General features: G+C 35.2%; 1 protein-coding gene across 1 annotated transcript; it reads right to left on the bottom strand.

Moving 5' to 3' along the window:
- Positions 1–7,682: 7,682 nt before the first annotated feature.
- On the bottom strand, positions 7,683–16,365 carry LOC149531667 (chalcone--flavanone isomerase-like). Its single transcript, XM_089809672.1, has 8 exons — positions 16,129–16,365; positions 9,838–9,996; positions 9,544–9,764; positions 9,237–9,389; positions 9,039–9,159; positions 8,761–8,919; positions 8,452–8,672; positions 7,683–8,356 (listed from the first exon to the last, which is right to left on the bottom strand). Exons 1-8 carry the CDS (start codon positions 16,205–16,207, stop codon positions 8,198–8,200), a joined length of 1,272 nt encoding a protein of 423 aa, XP_089665798.1. The 5' UTR covers positions 16,208–16,365; the 3' UTR covers positions 7,683–8,197.
- Positions 16,366–25,541: the final 9,176 nt, after the last annotated feature.

Raw genomic sequence — 25,541 nt, 5'->3', positions numbered from 1 at the left:
TTTCCACCAAGTGGCCCCAAAGAACTCCAGGTTGGTGATAGCAAACCTCGCTTTGACATTACTATCAAAGTCCTGAATAGAAAAAATCCTGTCAAGGGCAATAAGCCACTACTTAGCTACATATCCAAAACCCTGCCCGTTAAAGGGCTTGACCTTGGACCTCTGAAGGTCCTTCATCTATGAAGATACAATGGATCTATGTCGATCCCTCTGAGGGCTCCTAGACCTAGGTCAGTGCTCATGTCCTACCCGATGTGCTCTATCCTGATCATGAATAGGAGGTAGGCGATCAATGATGGTTTGCATCATTTGCCTCATATCAACCTCCTCCAAGTCAGCATGCTCCTCTCTATGGTTCTCTTCCTGATGCTCACTGACATGCTCTTCCCTATTCTCTTCCTTATTAAGGTCTTCATGCACAGACTCATGGACACTGATAGCTCTACCTTGTCCACGGCCCCTACCATGACCACTAATGGAAGACCTCATCCCAGATACCATCCTACAATAATATCCAAGACACAAGATGCTATAGTAACCATAAAACATACTACTGGAAAAAAAAAAAAAAAAAAAAAAAAAAACATAGATAAAAGACACATGTTTGGCAAACAGAATAGTTTCAATTTTCAGTTTGCTTATAATTTTGGTTTAAGTATAATTTCAATTTTGAAGTCTAAGTGTTGAAGTATGAAAAATATGCAACTAACAATTTAAGTTATGTTTCAGTTCAACTAGTTTCAATTTTTAGTTTGAAAGGGATACACATAATGGTTTAAAGTTTTTCATTCTTGTTCAACTAGTTAACACTAGTGGCATTCCAATATACCCAGAGCTCCCAATGTAGAAACTCGAGCTCTGATACCAGATGTAACGCCCCGCCAAGGGATCCAAAAGAATTAACCTAAAGTTTTACTAAGTTTGCTAAACATTTTTTTTTTTTGAAGTAAGAAAGTATAACATGCACATCAAACACATAGTAGTGGAAGCAATAATATGTAATCATCAACAAACATACATAACATGTTACAATTCTTAAGGATCCCAAGACGTTGAGTCACATTTAAATTTAATTAATTCTAAGTCTAACAACTACCACATCCTCATGAAAGAATATTAAGAAAGTCCAATGTCCATAATATACAGTTGTTCTGAATGCCTCTTGGCAAATTAATTCAGAATGCTCAATCATCCACTGTACATGTCACAAGGTATGAAAGGCTTAAAAGAATATACATATGTAAAAATAAAGATACATCATCCTCAAATCCATGATACAAAGTACCATAAAATAAATGAAATCATTCACCATACATGATACATCCATACATCCATAATGACAAAACATTCATCATAAAATCTAACCATCCATCATAATAATCCATGAACAGAATGAAGATAAATGCAAACCAAGAAAGCTCCAACCACGGTGACCACAGACAGATCTCAAAGGTAAGAGTAAAAAGCACTACCACTCGACCGCGTGGAACCTAAATGGTCCACTCCCACCATGCTGAAGAGATAGTCTCAAGTCCCAAATAGGATATCAAAACATGAAACACAAATACTCTCTAAGTCTAGGAAATCCTAAAAGTACACTAACTCAAAGGTTCCAACATAGATAGACATCTAGACCCAGAGGCACACAAAGACACTTAGGAAACCTACTATGCAAGTGGGAAAGTTTCATCGCAAAAGTCACGTTGGAAGTTACCCAAGCAATCCCCTAGGAATCTCGGGTCCCCTATGATCCTTCGGCCACTAGTATCCTCTCGTACTGACGAGCATACTACGGAATGCAAGGTCACAACCAAGCATTCTCTCTACCCCATCCTAGTATGTACTAGCACTCAAGGCATGGGAGAGAACATACAATTATCTTATTAGGTTCATTTAAGTTAGTATTTAGGTGAGATGTTTTCACTTATTAAAACAACTTACAATGGGTTTCTCCAAGCTGCCTCTTAGGGCCCCGACCCCCATTGCAAGCCACTTCTCGAAACTACACATAGATAACCTACCCTAAGCTCATGAAAACACAAATCAAGAATCATAATAAAATCACCTCATTCCTATACAAATGACTAAAAGCATCATAAATATAATCCACAATAATCACATCAGTTCTCCACGAGCAACTGAAAAGCATCCAATGATGATCATATTGATCACGACAATTCTCTATAAGCAACTGAAGGCATCAGAGATAAATCACAATATCCAATGGTTCTCCAACAAGTATCCCAATAATAGATCACAATACTGATCGAAGACTCCAAAATGGTCAAGTCAAACATGTCACAACATGACATCATCAAGAGCAAACCATCCAAAACATTTCAGTCCTCTCAAAGCGACTGGAAGGCAAATCAAATATAATTGATCGATGACTCAAAATGGTTAAGTCAGGTATCTCATAAACATACATCTCAGCTTCATACAAGGAAACTGGAAAGCAATAACAAACAGTAAATACATCCATCATAGAGCATATCACACATCACCATGGTTGGGTTTAAATAGATCGAGAACAAATCATCATAACAACACAATAACAAAACCCCCAAGCCTCTGGTAATAGCCTAGGATTGGTCGACATCTAACAACCCCCAAACATAAACAGTACATAGAAAACATCATAATCTCACAGTTTGGTTTGGTTTGTAGCATGCAGTGGAGCTAAATAATATATCAATCTTTGTGTTTTCAATGTAAGTTTTCAAGTATATAAATTTTAAACTTAAACCCTTACTATTTCACTCATTCCCGTATTCACAGTTACAAATCATAAGATAGCTTAGAAGTAATAATAATCATTTATTAAATTATTTAATTAATAATTTATTGATTATTAAATATAATACTTCCAATTCCGTTAATAATCGAATTATTAAATAATAAATATAACTAACATTATTAATTGATATTTATTATTAATTCACTCTTGTTTTAATAATCATTTACATTATCTAATTATAAAAATAACCATTATTGATTAAAATAATTACAATTTAAAATCAATAATTTAATCCTCAATAATAGATCATATTCAAGTTAATTAATGTTTTATTTATATATATTACATTTAATATTATTATATCAAATTATAAAATATTAATTAAGTTTAATAATTAAATTGTTATTAAATGATATCAAAATTTTAACATAATTAAAATTTACCAAAAAAATTCAATACAAAATTTATAATATTAAAAAAAAACTTATACCACACAACAAAATGTGAATTTCAATTTATAAAAAGAAAGGCCTATAATAAAGTTATTATTTTAACATGTTTGAAGCGATTTCCATATCGTTGTCTGCAAAGGTAAAAGAGCAGCGCACGACTGCTGACACAGTCGTACGACTGTGTCAGCAGGTATGATTGTGTAGCAGTCAACCTGTTTAACAATATAAAAGGGGGTAGGGGTGGTCAAGCCGCCCCTCCCCAATCTCTTTTTTTTTTAATTATTATTTTTAAATATTTTATTTATTTTTAAATAAAAACTTTATCATAATTATAATTAGTTTAAACGTTATTCTTTTTAAATACAAATTTATTTGTGTAATGAAATTAATAAGTATTTAAAATTTATTAACTAATTTTTATTATATATTTTTTTTTCTAAAATTGATTTCACCTATACTCTGATGGAGAAAATATTATCAATCATCCACATTTTTAATTTAGAATTTCATCTTTAAATTCAACCCATTTCCGATCAAATACTATGTTCTTTAATTTAGAAAACAAGGGTTTTCTAATTTTTATTTATTTTTTTCTCCCTACGTATACAGAAGTTAATGAGAAGCATTTAATAATTCACAATATTGAAATGTTTAAGCTTTCATCACAGAGAATCTGGATTTACAATCTACAGAGACAAAGAAGATAGGAAAGGATAATTGCATAATTTAATCAACGATCAAAACACAACACCCTACCTGTCCCTGATGCTAATACGCAATTTCCGAAAACTATGAGAGAATTCGCTCCTCTTCAAGAACCTTTCTCTGAAAATCTTTCCTAGAATTCTCCTCCTGAAATTCACTTCCAAAATTTGCAGTCCCCCAAAGTTGTGATAAGGAGTTTCCTCCTCAAATCGAGGCACTAATTGTGCGTTCACCCGAGAGGACTCCTTGCTCACAAGACTCAAACTCCAAAAATGAACCCCCAAAGTTGTGATAAGGAGTTTCCTCCTCAAATCGGGGCACTAATTATGCGTTCACCTGAGAGGACTCCTTGCTCACAAGACTCAAACTCCAAATTAACTTTTATTAATCTTTGTTTTATCTTTTAATGCATTTTAAATGAATTATTAAATAACTTTATTTAATTTTTCACTTGACTTCTATTTTTAATTAATTTATTAATTTTAATCCCATGTGCACTTCATGAAATTAAAATAACATTATTATTTTCACTTATTTTATCTTTTTAATTAATTTCTTTTATTTCAACTCATGCGAACTAAAATCCTTTAATAATTTAATATCTTTTTACTTTTAATTTATTTTAGAAACTTTAATTGATAAAATATTTATTAATTCAATTAATAATAATATTTAGCATTTATTTAAAAATAAACTCTAAATATATTATTACTAAATTAAATAAATATTATCACGTTCTAAATGTATCCTTACAATTTTAATCTCCAATTTAATTCTTTCTATTTAATTAATTTCTCAATTAATTAAATATTAAAGATATCATATTAATCTTTCATTAAATTAAATCATTAATTAATCTTTTAATTAGACTTAATTAATAGAAAATACACGAAGGACTCATAAAACAACATACGAAAACCCATCATAGTAAAACACATACTAAATTAAACAAAGGGTCATAATCAGGAATTAATGTCATCTGATGCATTCGAAGGGTACTTGACTCAGATACTTGTCCTAATTTTTAATTAGGACAATGGCTTAAAGGTTTAGGATTTGGACTTGAGAATTTATCTCCCCTCTCTTACCATTGAGATAATGCGATAAGGTGCGCTCATCCTGGCAATTCAAGGAAGTCGATACCCAGTACCTGCAACCTACATAAAATCTATGCATGTATAGACACAATATTCTAAGCTAAACAAACAATGGCAGGAAGTGGTGCATCATGTAGATCCCGACTAGCAGGTGACTACAACTCCCTTCCTTAACCACATCAAAAACACCATACATAAAGAAAACAAACACACGCACCATACACATGCAGTATGGGGTAAGTATCTATAAGAAAACACATGTGATAATAAACCATCTAACTAATCATCATCGATAATTGAAAACACTGAATAATCATCATACATACATGAAATATAGAGTACCAAGTAATCTCATCATATAATCAATTAAATCTGAAACAATATCTGATAATCTTAAAACAATACTACTAATCATCAAGTATAAAACTGGCCTAAAAGAGTTTGGCAATGATAACTGAAATGCGACTTAGGGGCAGGCACTACATTTGGTGGATGACATGAATTTTTTTTTTTTTGTTAAGCTAGGAATGTTGCTTAATGATAAATTACAAAAGGATGTAAATTTACAACATTACACTTATAATATAAAACAAAGTGGTGTGGCTAAAATGAAACATAGGACAATTGTTGAGTGTGTTAGAAGTGTGTTCAATTAAGGAAATAATTTTCCTTATAGTTTATGGGCCAATGCAATTACATAACTGATAAATCATTTATTAAATAAAATTAACCAAGTTTATAGAATATAAGTCTCCTTATAAATCTCTCGATGGTAATAAACATGTTTGTATGATTTGAGAGTTTTAGAAGGCACTGTCATATTACACAAGAATATAGGAAAAACTTGATGCAAAATAAAGAAAAAATAGTTTCACTAGTTATTGTACTAATCATAAAACCTATAGAATATATATTCCTTCCACTTATAAAGTCATTGTTAGTAAAGATGTCAAATTACATGGACTTACAATGATATCACTACTTTATGGAAACTAATTGAAGAAGATATTGGAATTTCAAATATTGCATATCAACAAACTCGTAAAGAAAGAAAGCATGAAACAAGGCAAAGTGAGCTACTCCATCCAACAATGAAGCATTAAGACCAATGATGCAAATCAAGGCTATAATGACTATGCTCTAACAATTCAAGTAATGAATGTAGACGAACTTCAAAATCTGAAAGAATATAAGAATCATAAAGAATGGATGAATACAATGCCTTAAGAATATAGTTCAATTATGGATAATGGAACTTGGGAGCTGATTAAATTACTTGCCAACAAACTTCCTATGGTCTCCATAGAGTTGTTCAAAACTAAGTTTAAAGTTAATAGTACTAATAAGAAATTTAATGCTAGAATGATGGCAATAGGTTATTCACAAAAGGATGGAATATAAATTATGAGAATACATATGTGTCTATTGGTAAAATAAAATGATTGCACTTGCTACTATTTTTTATTGGGGCCTTTATTAAATGCATGTTAAGTTGACATTTTTTATTGGTGATTTGAAGGAATAAATATATCATAATCTTGACTTAAATGCTTTATCAAGAAGGAAAAGAATAATTTGTATACAAGTTAAAAAAGCATTGTGTAGTTGCAATAAGGTCGTGGTACAAGAAAATTGATAAGTTTTCTTTCAACAAGTATATATCAAGACTAAAAATGATTCAATTTTGTAGATGAAGAAAAATGAGCATGGGAATAATGTTATGAATTTATTATATATTTTGATGATTTATTCATAACAAGAAGTTCTCTAGCTTTAATTGACAAAATTGAAGGAGATTTATGATAGGTATTTGAAATGAAGGGTCTTGGAAAAAATTATTATTTTCTACAAATTTTAGTATGCAAAACAAGATGGTAATAGACTGTTTACTCAAGAACCAAACATTTAATATGCAAAATTGTAAAGTGGTATGTACTCAATCAGACCAAAATGTTGAGCTTTCTAGTGATAATGGTACTAGAGAAGTCATTGGGACTTTGTATAAAAATATGATGGGAAGCTTGAACTACTTTACCACTAAAAAGATTGAAATTCCATATTTAATCAACATACTTTCAATTCATGGATGACACTTTTGAGGGCATTTTTAAAAAACACAGGCAATCGTTAGACATTAATAAGGCACCATAAATGTTGGCATTGAATATACTAACCATTTGAATGTCAAATTGGTAGATACTTATATTTTGATTTGGCAGAAGATCTGCATCAAAGTAAATAAACTTATTATACATTCAACAAATGTTTATGCATTGTCCCTTGGAACAATAAGATGCAACCAATGATTTCCTTCAGCAACTACTTCAATTGATTAGTTGATATGGGACAAAAGCAACAAGGACCAATTTTGATCAAGTGTGACAATCAAATTGGCAAACAATCCAATTTAACATACAAGGTCAAAGTATATTGAAACACAATGTATCATCTTGTAGGAGAATTGAGCTTGAAGAGATAAGAGTTTTAATATTGTAATAGAAATGATAATACCATTGATGTGTGTATTAGCCATTGGACAAGATAAAATTTGTTCTATGTAAAGATATGTTGATATTCCTCAAAATTCTACAAAATTCTATTATTTCTTAAAATTGATCATAATTTGTGATTGAATTTTATGAATAAATAAGAACTATAAAGTTATTCTCATTTGTTGTTAAGAGTCAACAATTAATTGTGTAAGTGTTGAGTTATATGTATTATTTATTCATTGTCTAATGAAACCTTGAATTGGCTTCTCTTCCACCACCGCCAATAGACATTGGCAACTCTCTCAGTTGAGAGGAAAGAAATTCATTCGAGGTCACCAACATACGAACGGATAGGCCATGCTAAGCTGTTTCTCTAAAACACCAATTCAAAGCGAACTTCACGTTATCACTCACATGATTGGTAGCTCATTATGACCAATTGATCCCCATAAGCATTCGTAGCTCATTATAACCGTTAAGCTCCAATTTTTCAATTAGCCGTTATCACAACTATGTGCAAGACTGTATTCGAGAGCCAGACCTGAAGTTCAAACAGTCTGTGGAATGCCAAGTTTTAGGGGGACTATTAATTATTCACGTATATCATAATTGCAGGACTATTTATTCGGACCGCTTCTGATCCTTTTGAAATTCAATGGCTATATAACTCATCTGAAATGGGTTAGTGGAAAATTTCCAGTGGGATCTGGTGATTCACAACAGGTGAGAAAACCGTTCTGCTAGGGATGCCTTGGCAGCGGGAGAAACACCATTTTCCCCAATAACAGAGGCAAGAAATGCTTCCCCAAGTGCCTTGTTCTTTATCACCGCTGTAGCCTTCTCAGGTATTGAATCCCCCTCGCTGAATGCAACCTGGCATTGCCCATGCAGTCCAAATTTAAATGTCAATATCTCTGGAAGGAAAAGAAAGCTAATTGGAAACTTATCAATGAAATGGGTGTAATTACCACAAAGCCTGCAGATGAACAAGTAAATAGGACGGAAGAACCAGGAAGTAAATTTCGGTTCTTAAATGCTGCTTTGAATTGTTGTAGCGCATTAGCCTCGGCTTCACCGTATACTCCTTCAGCTTCCCAGTATGCTTTGCAATGCTCGCTCACCTTCTCCGCAAATTGATTGCCGCTTAGAAGGGCAATCATGGATACCCTGATACACTTCTCATATTGGCCTGTGTATTCCCACACTTCAGATTAAGCATTTACGTTTACCCTTTAGTCAATACAGAAATGTAGCAGTACTAGAGAGTAGTGGCTTACAGGTAACAATGTCCATGAAAAAAGCCAAGCTGTTGTTTAATTCATGGACTGTCTTCCCTTTCCATGTGCGAGCAAGATGAGAGATGATGGACCTCTCAATGTAAATCCCAGTTGCTGTAAACTTCTTGAACTTCCCCTCAATCTCCAACCCTCTAAATCCTGTTATTCCAAAATGCCCACTGTGTCTACTTAGAACCCCATATTGACTTTGTGCAAGTATTTTATGAAGGGATTGTTTTCTCATACATTATCAGCTTTAGCAAATGATTTAGCTTTACCAGCTCCTCCAAGTAAGAGCTCCTTTGTGGATCCCACGGGCCGAATGGTGCCAGAATATGAGATGCCCTCCACCTCCATTCCAGACGGCAGAGTAAGCAAACGATCCTCCTCTGGAAAATACTGTTGACTAATATTCATTAGTCCCAGATGAAAAATTGAATCCATCTACATCATAATTGTTTAGTTCCCCAACATACCAAGTTTGCAATTCGTTGTGCAATTGAAGCTCTAGCGGCAGGAGATACACCGTTTTTCCCTATTATGGAGCCTAGAATCCCTTGCGCCAGGACTCTGTTCTCTATCACGGCTGCAGCTTTGTCAGGGATCGAACTATCCTTGGAGAATGCAATCTACCCATTAACATCGTCTCAATTCATTAAGCGATAAACTGTTATACAAAGGGCTTAAGGACCCCCTGCATCGTCACACCAATTTAAAAGTATATGGGCGTATACTATTTTCCAAAATCATAATGGGATGAAAGAGAAACAAACAGAAACATACCACAAGGCCGATAGGTGAATCGGTGAATTGAATGGAAGAACCAGGCGGGAAATTTTGGTCCTTGAAAACGGCTTTAAACTTTTCAAGAGCCTGGGCTTCTGCTTCTCCATATATTCCTGCAGCTTCCCATGCCGCCTTGCACCCCTCGGATACTTTTTCAGAGTACTGACTTCCAGAAAGCGGTAAGATGAGGTTCACTCTAGTGAATTTCTCGTGGGGGCCTGCACATTTCCCAGCCTAAATATATCATCTACTTAATCTCCAAAAACAACTTATCTGAGACCCAATACTTACAAGTAACAATGTCCATGAAAAAGTCCTCGGATTTCCCCAATTCTTCTGCTGTCTTGTATTTCCATTTGAGAGCAAGGTGGGGAATGATGTCATGTTCCATATAAATGCCGATTGCTGTAAATACAACAAACTTGCCGTCTATCTCCAGCCCTCTAACACCTGTAATCACAAATCAATTAAGCTAATATTCAACACATGACTATCTGTATACATGTCTGAATTGGCATTGAACGGTAGAGTGATGATTTTACGACTTTCCCTTCGGAATTCATATAGTTTAAGTTAATCTGCCCCTGGTTTGAGTAGAGCTGGATGTGGGTGTTGTCTAGCTCTCACACACTATACATACCTTATCTTTTAAGCACAACTGTAACAGCAGTGTGAACCTCAAATACTGCATGATTACTCTTAAACATGTCTGACCATGACAACTAGGGTTTTATGCTTTCTCTCGTGTGATCACTCAGGATTCAGCATCTTAAAATAACAAACTAAGGTAGACCTTTCTTACAAGAATATATCTATAGGCACCACATCCCAAGATTAGAGTTCCGTGTACTTGTTTAAGCAGAGTTGAAACTTCAATGTGCCCTGTTGGCGCTCAAAATTGTAGCCCGAATTTTGAGCATTGTTGAGAAATTGAGCCCTATAAACGCTTTTTTGATGCACATATACCCGGCTGTCAAGTTGAGGCCTAAGAGGTGTTCAATGCTTCTAACACCTTCCATTCAGCCTGTCTAAGTGTTCTATGAAGTTAAATTGCCATTCTGAACCATTTCGTAAAGTCTTGTTTTGAGCTAGTTCCAAATTTGCATTTTCAGCCGTGTGAAACAGTGATAGGAGGGCATGTTTGCATGTGAATATCTCGCATCCAGTGATGTTTCATGACTAGCCACTTTGGGAGTATCTAGTGTTCATACCTGAAAGCCTATGTTTCAGATTTTGAGTCATTTCGAGTTCATTTGACTAGGTTTTGAATCCCTCAAAGTTGGTCAGTTGCTGTCTTCATGCATTTGCAAAATGTTCATATTTTTGGGAAGCCCTATTTGATGAGTTATAACTTTGAGCCAGTTGACCGAAATGCTAATTTTCCTTTTGCGTTGCATTGTAGACGTCAGAGACTTATTATGTTTCAATTTTTAAGTCTTGACGAATCCGTTTGATCAGTTTTCAAATGCGATTCCAAATGCAATTTCTATCTTTTACTGGTGTCAGCATTTGCAAATTTGTCGGAACCCCTGTTCGTGATGTTATAACTCCTGATCCGTGATAGGTGGGATCGAATGGATTGTACCACTGTGTTGTCCTCTGAAAATACTCTGAGTGTGTCAATTTTTAAGTCATGACGAATCCATTTGCACACTTTTCCAGCTCATTTCCATTTGCCAAAAATCACTTTTTGCCATTGTTCCCAATTTGCAAAATCCAAATAGCCCACTTTGACCGTTCACCATTTGTGTCCTGTTATTCGTCATAAGCCCAAATCACAGATTTATACTCTCCTCGTGACAGAGAATCAACGTCCCAATTTCGTCTTCCCAAGTGTTAGTTTACCTAGTTTTCGAAGCCAAATCCGAACCCAATTTGTTATTTTCTGACATGTTTTCTTGCAAGAAGTTTTGAGAGGTCAGCTTTGACAGCGAATATCTTTTGGCCTCAAATTCATCATGAGACAAGATTCGACGAAGTGCAAGAGTGCAGAACAGAGATTCAGTGTGCTAGCTTTCAGAGCCCGGTCAGGTGTTTGGGTCAGTTTTTAAGGCCAGTCAGCGGACCTCCTGGCGTGAAGTCGACAAGATTGCAAGAAAGTGATAAAATGAGTTATTAATGATAGAAAAGTTCTTGATTTTGAATCCTGTCAGTATCAGATGATGAATAGGTGAGTTTGAGAATTCATTTGTTTGGAAATGAAAAAAAATTTAGTCGAACCCACTTTGCGGTCCGACTATTTTCATCTGATTGCATAGAGTTGGACATGGGGTTAGAGGAGTTTTGTAGAAGGTAGTGTTACAATGTTTTAAACCAACATACAGTGTGCATTATACATGTAGCATTGTAAGTCCATTCAAAGCAAGGGATTGCTCACAAATGGCATGGCTAAAGGAACGTGAGGGTGTCTACATTTGAGTATGATATGCCCGAGACGTTGTGCTCTGAAGTAGTTTATGATGATGATGGATCACAACTTCTTTCATGTGGAACACACAAAGAAGAAAACAACTCTGTTGCCCTACATTCAAATGATTCAAAATTGAACTTATTATCATTCTATGATAATAAGAAGTAAAATGGAAAAGATAACAAGATAAAGTTGAATAGATCCAAATTTGAGAAATAAAAGCTTACATTGGTCAATGGCAACTTTCTAAATATTAAGAAGCTCCATGTTGATAGAAGGGTGTGAGCTACAAGCTAAATCCAAAGGACAGAGGTCATGTTCAAGTTCTGGATTTAGTATTTTCATTTGCAAAGCCAAACGTCTGTCATGTGAGCGCTTGACTGCAATGATTTAAGCAACCACCATATCACAGCAAGATGAGTGCCTCCTCCATTCTATTTGAATATGCATCAAGTGTAGGAGATTACAAAGCGGCATAATAGTCAGCACATTTTGACAAGGCCATCCACGCAAGCAGCCGGCTCATGTAGCACTGAACAACAAAACCCATACCCTACGCAAAGACAAAGGGGACATGCAAGAGATAGAAGCCCACATATATGGCAGAATGGAGCTGCCCAAAATAAGAAAGAGCCAGCATTGAAGGGGGAACAATTTTATCAAGAAAAGCTCATGCCAAAACAGGGAAGTCAGCATGTAAAGGAGACATCTACAGCTGAGAAGCACTCCACATTGTGATGAAGAAGGTGTCAACGAATGGGGAGCTGGAGAATTAAAGGAGGCAGCCAATAAGTGCTGGGGAATGGAAGTAGCAGAGGAAGCCACCTTTCAAAGAGGGGGTTCCACGTTAGAAGAGAAGGCGGCAGTAATACTGTTAGAAGACCATGCTAAACAAACAACAGTGCATAGCAAAGGGGCCATGTCATTTCAAACCCGCGGCCAGTCAAAGGGGAACCCTGCATTGAGGAAGAAAACATTCAAACAAAACTCCACGACAAGTTGAAGAGGCAGGGGATTCACACGCCTGCAAAGATGACAAATGAAAATGGGAACTCCACACAATAGAACAAAGAGCATAACAGCAATTTGAATTCCCACGTGAGGTGGCAAATCGAAGGGTTGGGCATGTGTGAAGGAACAATGAGCGTCCTGGAAGGCAGAACGCCCACGCACTGGAGAATGGAAACTTATACAGAAGAAAGCAATCATGATGCCAAGGGAAAACAAAGTAAAAACCAATATCCCACATGGGTGCCGTGGGAAACCTTATATCTCTTTATATACTAAAAGAGTCAAGTTAACTTGCGTCTTAAGAGACACCCTTTTAAAAGGGCAAGTGTGTGGTTCGGTGCAGTGGGGCCCTTGGTCGGCTAAAGTACTTCAAAACCTTAGGTGATGTAAGCTAAATTTTGAATGAATCCACAAAGACGCTGATGTGGCGCCCAAATTGAAGATTGCAGGAGATGCTGACACGTGGCTTCATCCTGCGGTGGGCGCAAGCTCGCAATAACAAAATGCTCCCCTGTTAAGAAATGCAGAATTGTGGGATTCTGCCACATGGCAACGGGTCCCAGCTGGTCGTGAGGTGGTGCCAAAGGAACAGTTTAGGACAGACTCTCCAAATGCTGCCATGTCTCCAGATTGACCGCTGGCACATGCCCGCTTCCCAGAGTTGCAAGGAAGATAAATAATGCGGGATAGCGGGTGACTAACACGTAGCACCAGGTCAGAGCAGATGATGACATGGCATCTGATGAGCAATGGTTGACCATCTAGAGGCTACCATGTGGCAAAAGGATGGTCAAAGCTTGTTGACCTCAGATTTGAAGGATAGAAAGAAAAATTGAGTAAAAAATTAATTATTTTTAATTATTTTTCAAAAGTGGGTATGCACGTTCAGATTTTTAAAATGCAAAATAGGGCATTTATTATAAAGTTTAAACTTTAGATTTTTTTTTTTTTAAATAAATTTTAAAATTTAAAGTGCAGACCTAAACACTTATAGCAAGGGAGTCATTTTCAAATCAACTTTCTGAAGGTTTCTGAGAGGCAAAATAGGCAATGTTATATATCGCCGAAATCGTGAGAATCTGAATTTTCCAATTCTGAAGTTGGTTTTTGCACAGGAAGCAGCTGGTTCATGCTACAGGAGGTTTTCTTCCAAATTCCTATTGTGCAACCAAATTCAAGTATTGATGATCAATTTTGATAAACAAGGTAATGACCTGAATGTCGGTAAAAGACGGTAAAAATGCAATTTGAGGTGAATTTAACCACTTCCAAATCAGTAAAAACTCAAAATTTTACTAGATTTTCATAAGGCAAATCAGATATTTTGGATGCAAAAGGAGTTTTCATCATTGAACAGAGGATATTTTCAAGTTTGTTACAAGAAATTATGAAAACAAAATCAGATCAATGTGTGGAAAGAGGAGAGAAGTTTTTCAGTTGCAGGAGATGGAATTCCAAGTGGACACATGTCGTCTTCAGAACAGATCCGAGAATTCTTTCTTGTCTATATCTTTCTTTTTCTGATCCATTGTAAGGGTTCCAGTTTGTTCACTGTGAGACCATTGTTGGTAGGAAATTTTCAGTCATTCTGTGAGACCATTTTTTTGGATCCAGAACTTTGATTCCACCTTCATTCTTTAGCATATTCTCTCTTGTACGAACAACAGTAGGAAGGAATATAGAGATAGTTCAAATATGTTGGGTTGTTTCATGTCTTTCATTTCATGCATATGGTTGTATTGTTTCAAGGAAATTAATACAAAGAACAACAGATTCATTAGTTTCATTCTGATTCTCGTCTCCCTTTATCAGTGATCTTCAATGTTTTATAATCTTTGAACAAAGAGCTTGGGTTGTAGTTGCAGTCCCTTAAGGCTGTATGTTATTTCATTGTTGCTTATGACTCAAGAAGTTATGTAAATGCTTCAAGGAATTAACAGGGTTGCAAGTTTACTAATGGGGATATCATGTAAGAATGAGGTTCAGATTGAGCGCAAATGTCTATTTACAAGGTAAATAGATAGATCGTATATCTGAATATATAAATAAGTATCATATATCCATATGTATGCACTTGATTCATAGATTTGCCCAATGGATTAGGCACTGATCAGTTACAGGATCATTAAAGTCTTACTGCTGCATATTTGAGGGTTTGTTGAATTCAACATTATTAATCAAATGTGTTTTACCCTTTCATGTTGAAGGATCTAAATGTAATACCCTCACTCAGCTTCTGAGATTCATAGCTTTGCATTTAGCTACTGTAGATCTGTGTCATTTCATAAGTCATAAGGAGAAATAAGGGTAAAATCTGCTTAATAGATTCAGGGATATGTTTTTGCACTGGTATGGTATCATTTGAATCTGAGGTTTACCCGCCTAGGTTCAGCAAAGCCTGAAGTAGAAGAAGGGTCATGCCTTATAGTTGGCCTATTGTCAAAAATGGCATGTTGAAAATGAGAGTTAGCTGCCCTTAGATAAGTTTCTCAGTGGGATAATTGAAAACCCAGTAACATTTTCAAACACCAACATGCCCAACAACAAGAATCTATGGAGCTAAAATACTGCATGATTTCTGGTAAACATGTCTGAGTGGAACAGGGCACTGATAAAACATTAAGACAGAAGAAATTATTCTAATTCATGGGGGCACAAGCTACTGCACTGGTAAGTAGAGTTCAATCTAAAACACGGCATGAATAGCATGTCTGAGGAGGCACCCCACGTGATTCATATTGAAGATTTTAACATTTTAGATCCAAAGGAATATGTATTTGTGTTTGAATGAGTCCTCTTTCTGTTTTTCTAATGGAAGAATGTAATAATGGTGGAACCTAAAAAGAAAAGTCTTAACAGGCACTGTCAAGACCTAAGAAGCATTGTCAATTGTAATCGATGCAGAGCAGGCGCTGTCAAGACCTAAAAGAGACCTTACTTTACCTTCGCATAATTCTATCTCTCGTGGTGTTCTTGAAATCAATGCACCAATTATTTTCCTTCTAACATTTTTTCCTCTTTCTAACTATTGTCATAGCCTGTGATGTTGGCCTTTAACAGCTCAAAGTTATCACAGAATAGGGCATGCAATTATCGTGTGCATATAACTGGAAGAAGTTTAAAACAATGAATGAACAATTTCTTAAGCAGAGAAGGGATACCTGCTCCTCCCAGGAGAAGTTGCTTAGTAGATCCAAGCGGTGCAGTTTTAGAAGAGAACGAAACACCTTCAATCTCCATTCTAATGTCTTCTGCACAAACCGTCACACGGCAATAAATTGTGTGTTTATGTTTGCTGTCCTTAGACAAGAAAATGTAGCTTTTCCTCAATGCAGATGGGTCGTTAATTCATGGCCTACCTCTCTACATAACTGACGGCAAAGGGCGAAGAAAAGACCATTTGTATAGTCGCAGTCCAACTACTCTATATAGTTGCAATCCAACTACTCTCTCACGTGTATTTGTGGTCCTAACAGTATGCATTAATCTCAGGTTGTGTTAGCTCGGTATAGAACAGATTGAAGAAGTTAGATCATGGGCCAACATAGTAAAGGGGCCAGCAAACACTCCTATTGACAACATAGAAAAACAAGTTCGGAGACAGATTAGAGAGGAAAAAGAAAGAAATGAGAAAGCAACAAATATCGTTGTCAAAGGGCTACGAGACTATGGAGAACAGGAGAAAACAACGGATTTAGTTAAAGACTTCTTTAAAGACCAATTAGATTGGCATGGAACAAACATACAAGCTCAAAGAATCGGAAAATGGATTAGAGGAGGCAAAGATAGACATGTTAGAGTGACAATGAAGAATATAGGAGATAAAAATAACATTTTCAGCAAGAGGAAGTTTCTTAGAGGCACACGCATATATCTTGATGATGATCTCACCGTAACTCAGCAAGAAGAAAGGAGGAAGGAATGGGAAAAAGTGAAAACAGCAAGAGGAAAAGGCAAGTGGGCGTGGTTACAAGATGGCAAAGCCCAAATCAGCGACAAAATCACACGCAATAAATAGGAACTCGGGCCCACCCAGGAACATTTAACTATAGTTAGCTGGAACTGTAGAGGTTATCCTTGGAGAAGAGGACCTGGGTTAGGGCCGATAGCTAAAGATAATGACATCATTATGCTTACCGAGACTCATGAGCATGATGGATGTAGAGTTCCAGATTTTGAAGGATATAAGAAGGTATCACTGTGGAATGAAAAGATAGATAATGGTAAGGGGCATGGAGGCATCACCGTTCTAATAAAAGAAACTTGGAGCAGATTTGTAAACTTAGAGAAAGAAGATGTAAACAAGCAGTATATTTGGATAAAAATAACAGAGAATCAGATTTCTACAAGGGTGGCTATATGTTACTTCGCTCCAAAAGGCTCAAAAATATATAAAAAACATAGGTTGGATCGAGAAGATCCGTTTGTTGCGCTAAAAAAAGACATAACAGCCTTTAGCTCTTTAGGGGAAATAATGTTAATAGGGGATTTCAATGCTAGAACAGCAAACAACCAAACTCTCAATCTTAAGGAGAGTTACAATGAAAGCAGAGATCCAGTTTGGCTCGAAGAAGAAGGGACACAAAAATGGGAAAGATCTTCACAGGATAGCATGGGAAAGATTAATCATTTTGGTGCTGAATTACTAGGCTTATGCTGCCTATACAACATGGTTATATGCAATGGTATGGAAAAGTGGCCTAAATCAGGAGGCATCACATGCAAAAGACACAATGGACAAAGTGTTGTTGATTATGTTATATGCTCGCAAGACTATGTCGCAAAGATAATTAACTTTGACATAGAAGATTGCCCCATGGAGTTAAAATCTGATCATAACCCCATCTTGATAAGGGTGACTACTCACTTCAAAGATCAACATATTGTTCCAAAACTTTTACAGAAGAGGAAGATGATTCCGATTGGCAAAGTTTTAATGACACAAGAAAACCATGATACTTTTCAAGACTCTCTTTTGCGGCTGTCCAGGGTTCCGGGAAACCATCTAGAGTCTGAAAAACAACATTTCATGGACAAGGATAATCTTGTTCTTACTATCATTAAAGCATTGGAGGAGTGTAAAAGATCTAGGGCCACAAAAGAAGCCAAGAACACTTTTCCGGCCAATCCTTGGTTTGATGAGGAGTGCAAAATGGCAAAAAAGAAGTGGAAAAAGAACATGAACAAAGAAAGTAGAAAAGAGTATAATCAACTGATTAAAAAGAAGAAAGAAGAGTATGTGAACAAGAGAAGAATAGAGTTGATTAATCTTGGTAAAAACAACCCCAGAAAATTTTGGAAAGAGCTTCAGCAGAGAAAAACTCAGATAGTGAATAACATAACAGGAACCAAATGGCTGGAATATGCCAAGACTCTCTACGAATGTGATCTAAGAGAGCATTGTATCATGGAAACAGAGACTACAGGGGAGTTATTCAGTGAAAATGATATTATTCAAGGCATCAAAAGGTTAGCTGTTGGTAAAGCGCAAGATATAGATGGGCTACAAGCGGAATACTTAATATGGGGTGCTGAAATCCTCACACCATACATCACTAAGATTTTCAACAGTGTCAATAGAGAGGGTTTCCCTGTAAAATGGACTACAAGTGTGGTGATCCCACTCCACAAAAGTGGAGATATAAACAATCCTTCTAATTACCGAACCATCATGATCAATCCACTATTTGGCAAGTTATTTGGTAGTTTGGTAGAACAAAAAATCAGCAACTGGGCTGAAACAGAAGGCAAACGTGCAAAAGGGCAAGCAGGCTTTAGACCAAAACACTCTACTATAGATCACGGCATCACTTTCAGGCATTTGATAGAGAAAGTTTGGGACACTCCGGGGAACGAGGCTTTTTGTTGTTTTGTGGACTTTAAAAAAGCTTTCGACACAGTGCCACGTAATAAACTATGGGATAGAATGGTAGAGCTGGATGTCCCTAAAGAACTTACGTCAGCGGTTTACAGATTATATGAGCAGGTCAAAGCTAAAATCAGAACGACAGAAGGGTTATCAGAAGATTTTGATAGCAACATCGGGGTTAAGCAAGGGTGTCCGCTTTCTCCCACACTATTCGGGCTTTATATTGACAAGTTAGAAGAGTGGATAAACAAGACCAATGGTGAGGGGGTGCAGTTGGCCCACTTCGTGATAAGATTGCTCTTATATGCAGATGATCTCATAATTCTTGCTAGAACAGCTAAAGGTTTGAAAGAGCACTTGAAAGCACTAGAATTTTTTTGCCATGATGTAGGAATGCAAGTTAACACTAGCAAAACCAAAATTATGATCTTCTCACTAAAGAAGAATAGGGGCATACAAGACAAGTTCTTGTTTGAAAATAGCCCCCTTGAGATTGTGGAAGAGTACAAATACTTGGGCATCGATTTTCATAACAAACTCAACTGGGATACTTGTAGATCGAAAAGAATCCAAGGGGGCTGGAAGGCGTTATACTCTTTACAAAACAAGTGCAGGAACGCAGAATTATGGGATTGGACGACCATGAAAACTCTGTTTGGTTTGCTGGTCACTCCGGTTATTCTATACGGATGTGAAGTGTGGGGCGGTAGTATGTCCAAACAGAAATGGCGGCAAGTAGAAAGAATTCAAAAACACTTTATCACATGCAATCTTAAAGTCAAGACCACAGTTCCGTATGAAATCCTTTTGGCGGAGGTGGGTTCCTTTCCATTAGAAGCCGTCGCATTGACCCGAATGCTAAGCTATTTAAAGAAATCCCAAGGTCTAGAAACACATCGTTGGCCCAAGTTGGTAATAGAGGAAAAACTTGTGAGGCGGAAAAGCACATGGATGAAACAAAATGACAAATGGATGCAAAAATGGGATATCAACATCCAAGCTTGCCCGGATAACATTAAAGAAATAAAAAAGTTTGTCAATGAAAAATTTCGCAATATTCTGTGGACAAGACACATAGGGAGGAAAAAATCTTATTACATTAAAGAATTTAATCTCACTTCTAGTCATGATGAAAAGGCCTATATAAGGGCACCTATTAACTGGAAAGCAAAAATGTTGATGGCACAAATTAGAACTAGTTCACATCAGCTGCGATGTGAAACTGGTAGATGGCAAGTTCCAAAGGAAGAGTGGGCAGACAGAACATGTTTATTTTGCAATATGGGAACAGTGGAGACAGAGCAACACTTTGTCATGGAATGCTTGGCTTACAACGACATCAGATCTGATTATACAAAAATTCTGCAGAACAAGGACTTCAACTATTTATTTGAGGAAGATCAAGTGAAGAGAACAGCGGAGTTGATTATCAAAATTCAGAGAAGAAGAGACAAGTTAACCAAAACTTTGCAACTGACTAGTTTGGCTCCTGACTCGGGAGGGCGATTGCATGGGTCCCATAGACTACTTTAGTCTCGTGGACGTCATTAAAATCTATCATATCATATCATATCATTCCTTATGACGATGTTGGATTTTTAACTCGCCATTGGCTATGGCGCAACTCATATGCACCGGTGTATCTAAGTCTGGAAATTTCAAAAAAATCTTAAATCTTTACAAAAGTTTATTTGGCAAGTCATCTATTTATAACCAAGTCGACATCATAAATTATGATGCTACAACAACATGTTTTTTGTCAACTTCTCCAAAACAACCCAAATAAAAAGTGTTGCGCAAAAAGGGTTCTCATACTTGCACAGCGGATGTGGCATCACATCATTGGTTGTTTTTTTATAACTAAGGATGCATTCCATTCAATTATAGGTAGTTATTATTACCCTAACAACCTTAAAGTCACAATTATTAGTACAATATTGCCAAAAAAGTTACGCATTAAGATAATAAATATGGATGTTAAATCATTAAGTATGAGTGTCAAATAAACCACTCCTATCATAACTATTAAAACATGTTCAAGTATTGGGTCCTCTCCCCTAGTAAGTGATTTATACTTCCATTGTAATAAAGTGCATATTGTAGAAATTTATTCAGCGCTCCCCTCGAGATTGGTGACAAGGGCTTGACCACCTCTTGTGTACTATAAGTTGAGTGGTTGTATCACATTGACAAATCGGTATTTTGATGCAACGACAACCCCACTCTAATAAGTGGTATCAGAGCTTGGTCACAAGTTTGAATCATCAGACCCTCAAGTAACAGTGAGGGGGAGATTGTTAGAAATTTATTTAGTGCTCCCCTCAAGATTCATGACAAGGGCTTAACCACCTCCTGTGTACTATAAGTTGAGTGGTTGTATCGGACATTGACATATCAGTCTTTTACTACAATGACAACCCCACTCTGACACATATAAGTTGCAACATAGAGTGTGCCTTTTAACTCACTATAGTATTCCTTATATTTGCAATCATTAGCAAAAGGTCCTCTTCTTCTATGATTAAAGCACTTAAGAGGTAACTTAGCTTTTTGATTATTAGTGCCTTACCTAAATCTTCTTGAAATAAATACTTCAACTTTCACTGATTCTTGAATATTTTGTGTTCAATCTCTTAAACAACTTTAAATGGAGTCTAACTCTTTTCTGTTTCAACTTATGCATTCTCAAACACAAAAAGTAAATAAGTAAATATATTGATCAACTGAAATACTAGTTCAAATTATTATTTTCTTTATTGAAAAATTCATTTATATATTTTTTTCTAGTATAGTTAATAAGATCTTAACTATAACATATTTGTGTTCAAGATGTCCACCAATATCTTTGATTCCATTAACAATATCTATGATTTTGTATATGTAGCTATCAACACTTCTATATTCTTCCTTTCTTAAGAACTTATGCTTTTATTTTAAGTTCATCAACCTTGCTTATTTTGTCTTTGAATCTCCTTCATATACCAACACCAACTTATCACATATCTCTTTATATCCTTTTATATCTTTTTCCTTTTCCATGGCGATGTCATGTAAATTACTAAAATCATTTCTTTTTCATTCACATTTGCTTCTTTTTATTGTTCTTGTTTAATAGGTATTCTAAGAGATGGATTAAAACTAGTTTGAATAATTTTGTAGAGTTTCCTATTATGCTCACGTCATGTCCTAAAAAAGAATATTTGTTCCATCAAATAAAAAAGCCTGAAAGTGGAAGTTATGCACCATCCTAGATCTACCTTAAATGGTTAAGCTTCTTCAAGAGGAACTAGCTCTAATACCAATTGTTGAACACACCTCAGATGTTTGGGGGGTGTGAGGGGAGGGGGTGAATCACTATAAACTAAAATTTTACTTGGTTAATCAACTACCTTGATGATTTTCACATAACACTTCCAACAAATAATGAACTAAAACAATAACACATGAACACCAAGATTTTTATACGTGAAAAATCCAAATTGGGAAAAACACAATGATCAATTTCTCACAAAGATAGATCATTGATATCTTTATTATGATTACAAAGGTAACATGAGCCCACTGCTCCAAATATATAACCATAGGCTTGCTACCCAATCAATGCCATATATAGATAGAAGCTCATGTCTTCAAACTTGTAATAGAGGCTTGTTGCTAGAGTGGTAAGATATAAAAAAGAACTTATACACCCAAGACTCATTGTACTAGGGACATGATCCATATAAATCTTCAAAATAGATATAGAGTAACTCTCTTGATAATACAATTATCCTGTACAACTTTGTTAATTTCAGCAACATTGTATTAGTGTCTTTACTTCTTCACCACAACCACAAACTAGCGACCTCACAAATTAAATTTTTTTATTCTAAATCTCTACTTATGGATCTTCACTTTCTTGCACACTACATACTTACATTTTTCCAAAGCACATATTGTCCATATATACAAGATATGTCATGAACTTATAACAAGGTCAACCACGAGAAAAGAAAATTAAAATAAGGTTTATGGTAAAAGCATCTAGACCAAAACATAGATCACACATAACATGAACCAATCAAGGTAAGAGATAGACGTTAAATAATATAGCTCATAGATAACATGATTTCATATGGATAAGAGTTAAACATTAAATGTAATATCTAGACTGAAAATGTGAGGTATAATCCATCCAAGAGAATGAGAGACCATGAATATGGTACCATATCCAAATACCAAATTCACAATTAGCAAAACAACTTTCATAGTTAACTCAAATGTGTAGCATGACATTGCCCAGAAAGCCATATTACTTGTCAGTAGCTGGACACCAAAATGCTATGGCAAGTCTGATCTCCATGTTATATGTCATGTTACTTGTTAGCTATCAATGTTAGAAGCCATCACACACATTTTTGGACTAGAATAATAATTGATCATATCTAGAACGCTCAATAACATTAATTTTAGATCATTGAGAAATGCCAAAACAAAGGCTAGAACCTAAATACGATACCAATTATACTTCCACATTTCAGCTCTTATTTATGGAGTGGAAACATTTTGGAAAACACAACTAAACAATTGTCATATGCAACTGCATGGACTTGTTATTGAATCATTGACTTCTAAACCAAATAATATGACATAGATGCACTATCAATCATCATTTGTGTAATCTTTAGAATACATACATACATGTCTTTCACTATTATGTAGCCTCTATAACACTAACATGTCCAACACACAAGCTTAATTTCTCCAGTAAAACATCTAACTTTTGAACATATCTTGAGCACCTAATATACCTAAACATACCTTGAATAAATACTTTTGGACCAAAATATTTGTACAAATAGATGAAACACCTCTAAACCACAATGTTGGACATCAACGACAACCATACGTCACAAACATATAGACATATATTTCCAACAAAGTTATGTTGCACAAACACCATCTCCATTTCTCAAAACCTTACTTGTCCTACGAGTATAATTTTCTACAAGGGATTTGAAGTCGTTAAAGCAATTAAAAATCATATTTAATCTTGAGGAATAAACAAGTATCCTCTTAGAATAATAATTTATAAAAAGATGTATTACAAAAACCTACACAAAGAAGGAGCATTTATAAGATCAAATCAAATCCATAGCCCAAAATATCCATGTTGATTTAAGTAAAACTAAACATGATTTTGTTTCTCATGTACTTAATTTTTCATTGAAATATAACTCAAGAGTATGGAGATTAAAAATTTCTACAATGTTACTATCTTTCAAGGTTTTAAGCCCTATTTCACTTATATAGTCTTATAATATAATGCTAGAATAATGTCCTTAAATCAAGAATTTTCTTAGGTGTCCAAGTGCATAAACATTAAAAGTGAAAATAATGTATGTTTTTATTTGTATAAAATATGTTATTGTAGATTACATGTAGATCTTTTTACCATATAAACATAACAACGTTATCATTGGATAATGTTTATACCTACCAAAAATAAAGTTCCCCGTGAAGATTCGTAGTAAGCACAATGTCTCCTCACACCATGTTATATCCTCCTATAGAGATAAAATAACACTTGCATACATTCCATTTAACTCTTGTTAATTAATAACTAAGTTTTGTGCTAAACTAGGGATACATAACAAAACATAATATCACATCATAATATAATCAAAACTCTTCCACAATCAAGAAAATTTGGTCAAGATTCATCTTCAAGACATACTTTCATACATCATATTCTTTTTACTTGATGGGGGTTCATTTGAAAGGAAGCACCTACATGAATCAACCATGCACCTTTTGATAGATGGGCAATCAAGGCCACAACAAAGATATCTACATTATCTTGAGAAGACAATTTAGACTCATCATTTGAATAATTATTCTTTTTCTTAGATCCTCCTCTTTGTAGTATAGGCACCAATATCCAATCCTGATACACTTGTATCACTTAGCTTGGACTTTCCAATAGATTTGGATATTGATATTTCTCTTTTCTTGTAATTCTTCTTGTCATCATCCTCCAATATTCTATATATAGATAGGGCCTTATTAGTTTAGAAATTTTTTATTTATCTCCATTGAGAGTAATGATTCCACCACCTTATCCATATTAAGAATAGAGGCCGCATCACTCTTGACGACCATAACAAAGTGGTCCTATTAGTTTGATAAAGAATAGAAAGTATGAGACGACAATCCTCCATTTTCGCTCCAAGAAGGTATAATTAGGTCTCAATCATGTTGAATGTGTTAAGTGTTGAGATACACAAGTGACATTTTCGTCTTGATGGTGTCTAAATTCTTTATCGGTTATGGTATACATATAATTTATCTTGATACATTTCTCCCTTCTTTTGAAAAGGTATTATACGACAATTTCTTCACATACATTTAATAACATAAAATTACTATGCATATCTAATGAGACCCATCTGAAGAAACTTGTTGCATTAAAATATGTTTAGAACTAGATATCATAACCCATACATCTCTATCTACAAGTAAATCCTCTATGTTAAGATTTTATATCTCAGATTTTGTGTTTGTAAACTTCTCCATTTCCATCCTTATTGTGCTTACCATTTTCTTTCAACAAGAAATGTGCTATGCAACTTCCATCTCAATTTGAGACAAATATAAAAACCTTATATTTAACATGAAAAATCGAAGGTGATGGATATTTACTATCAAATGAAATGAATTAATGGT

This window comes from Cupressus sempervirens, chromosome 11, assembly GCF_028749045.1.
Source record: "Cupressus sempervirens isolate cs-2001-9-10 chromosome 11, ASM2874904v1, whole genome shotgun sequence".
Taxonomy (NCBI): domain Eukaryota; kingdom Viridiplantae; phylum Streptophyta; class Pinopsida; order Cupressales; family Cupressaceae; genus Cupressus; species Cupressus sempervirens.
Note: the sequence above shows the minus strand (reverse complement) of the source record. Positions and strands in the feature narration are given on the sequence as shown.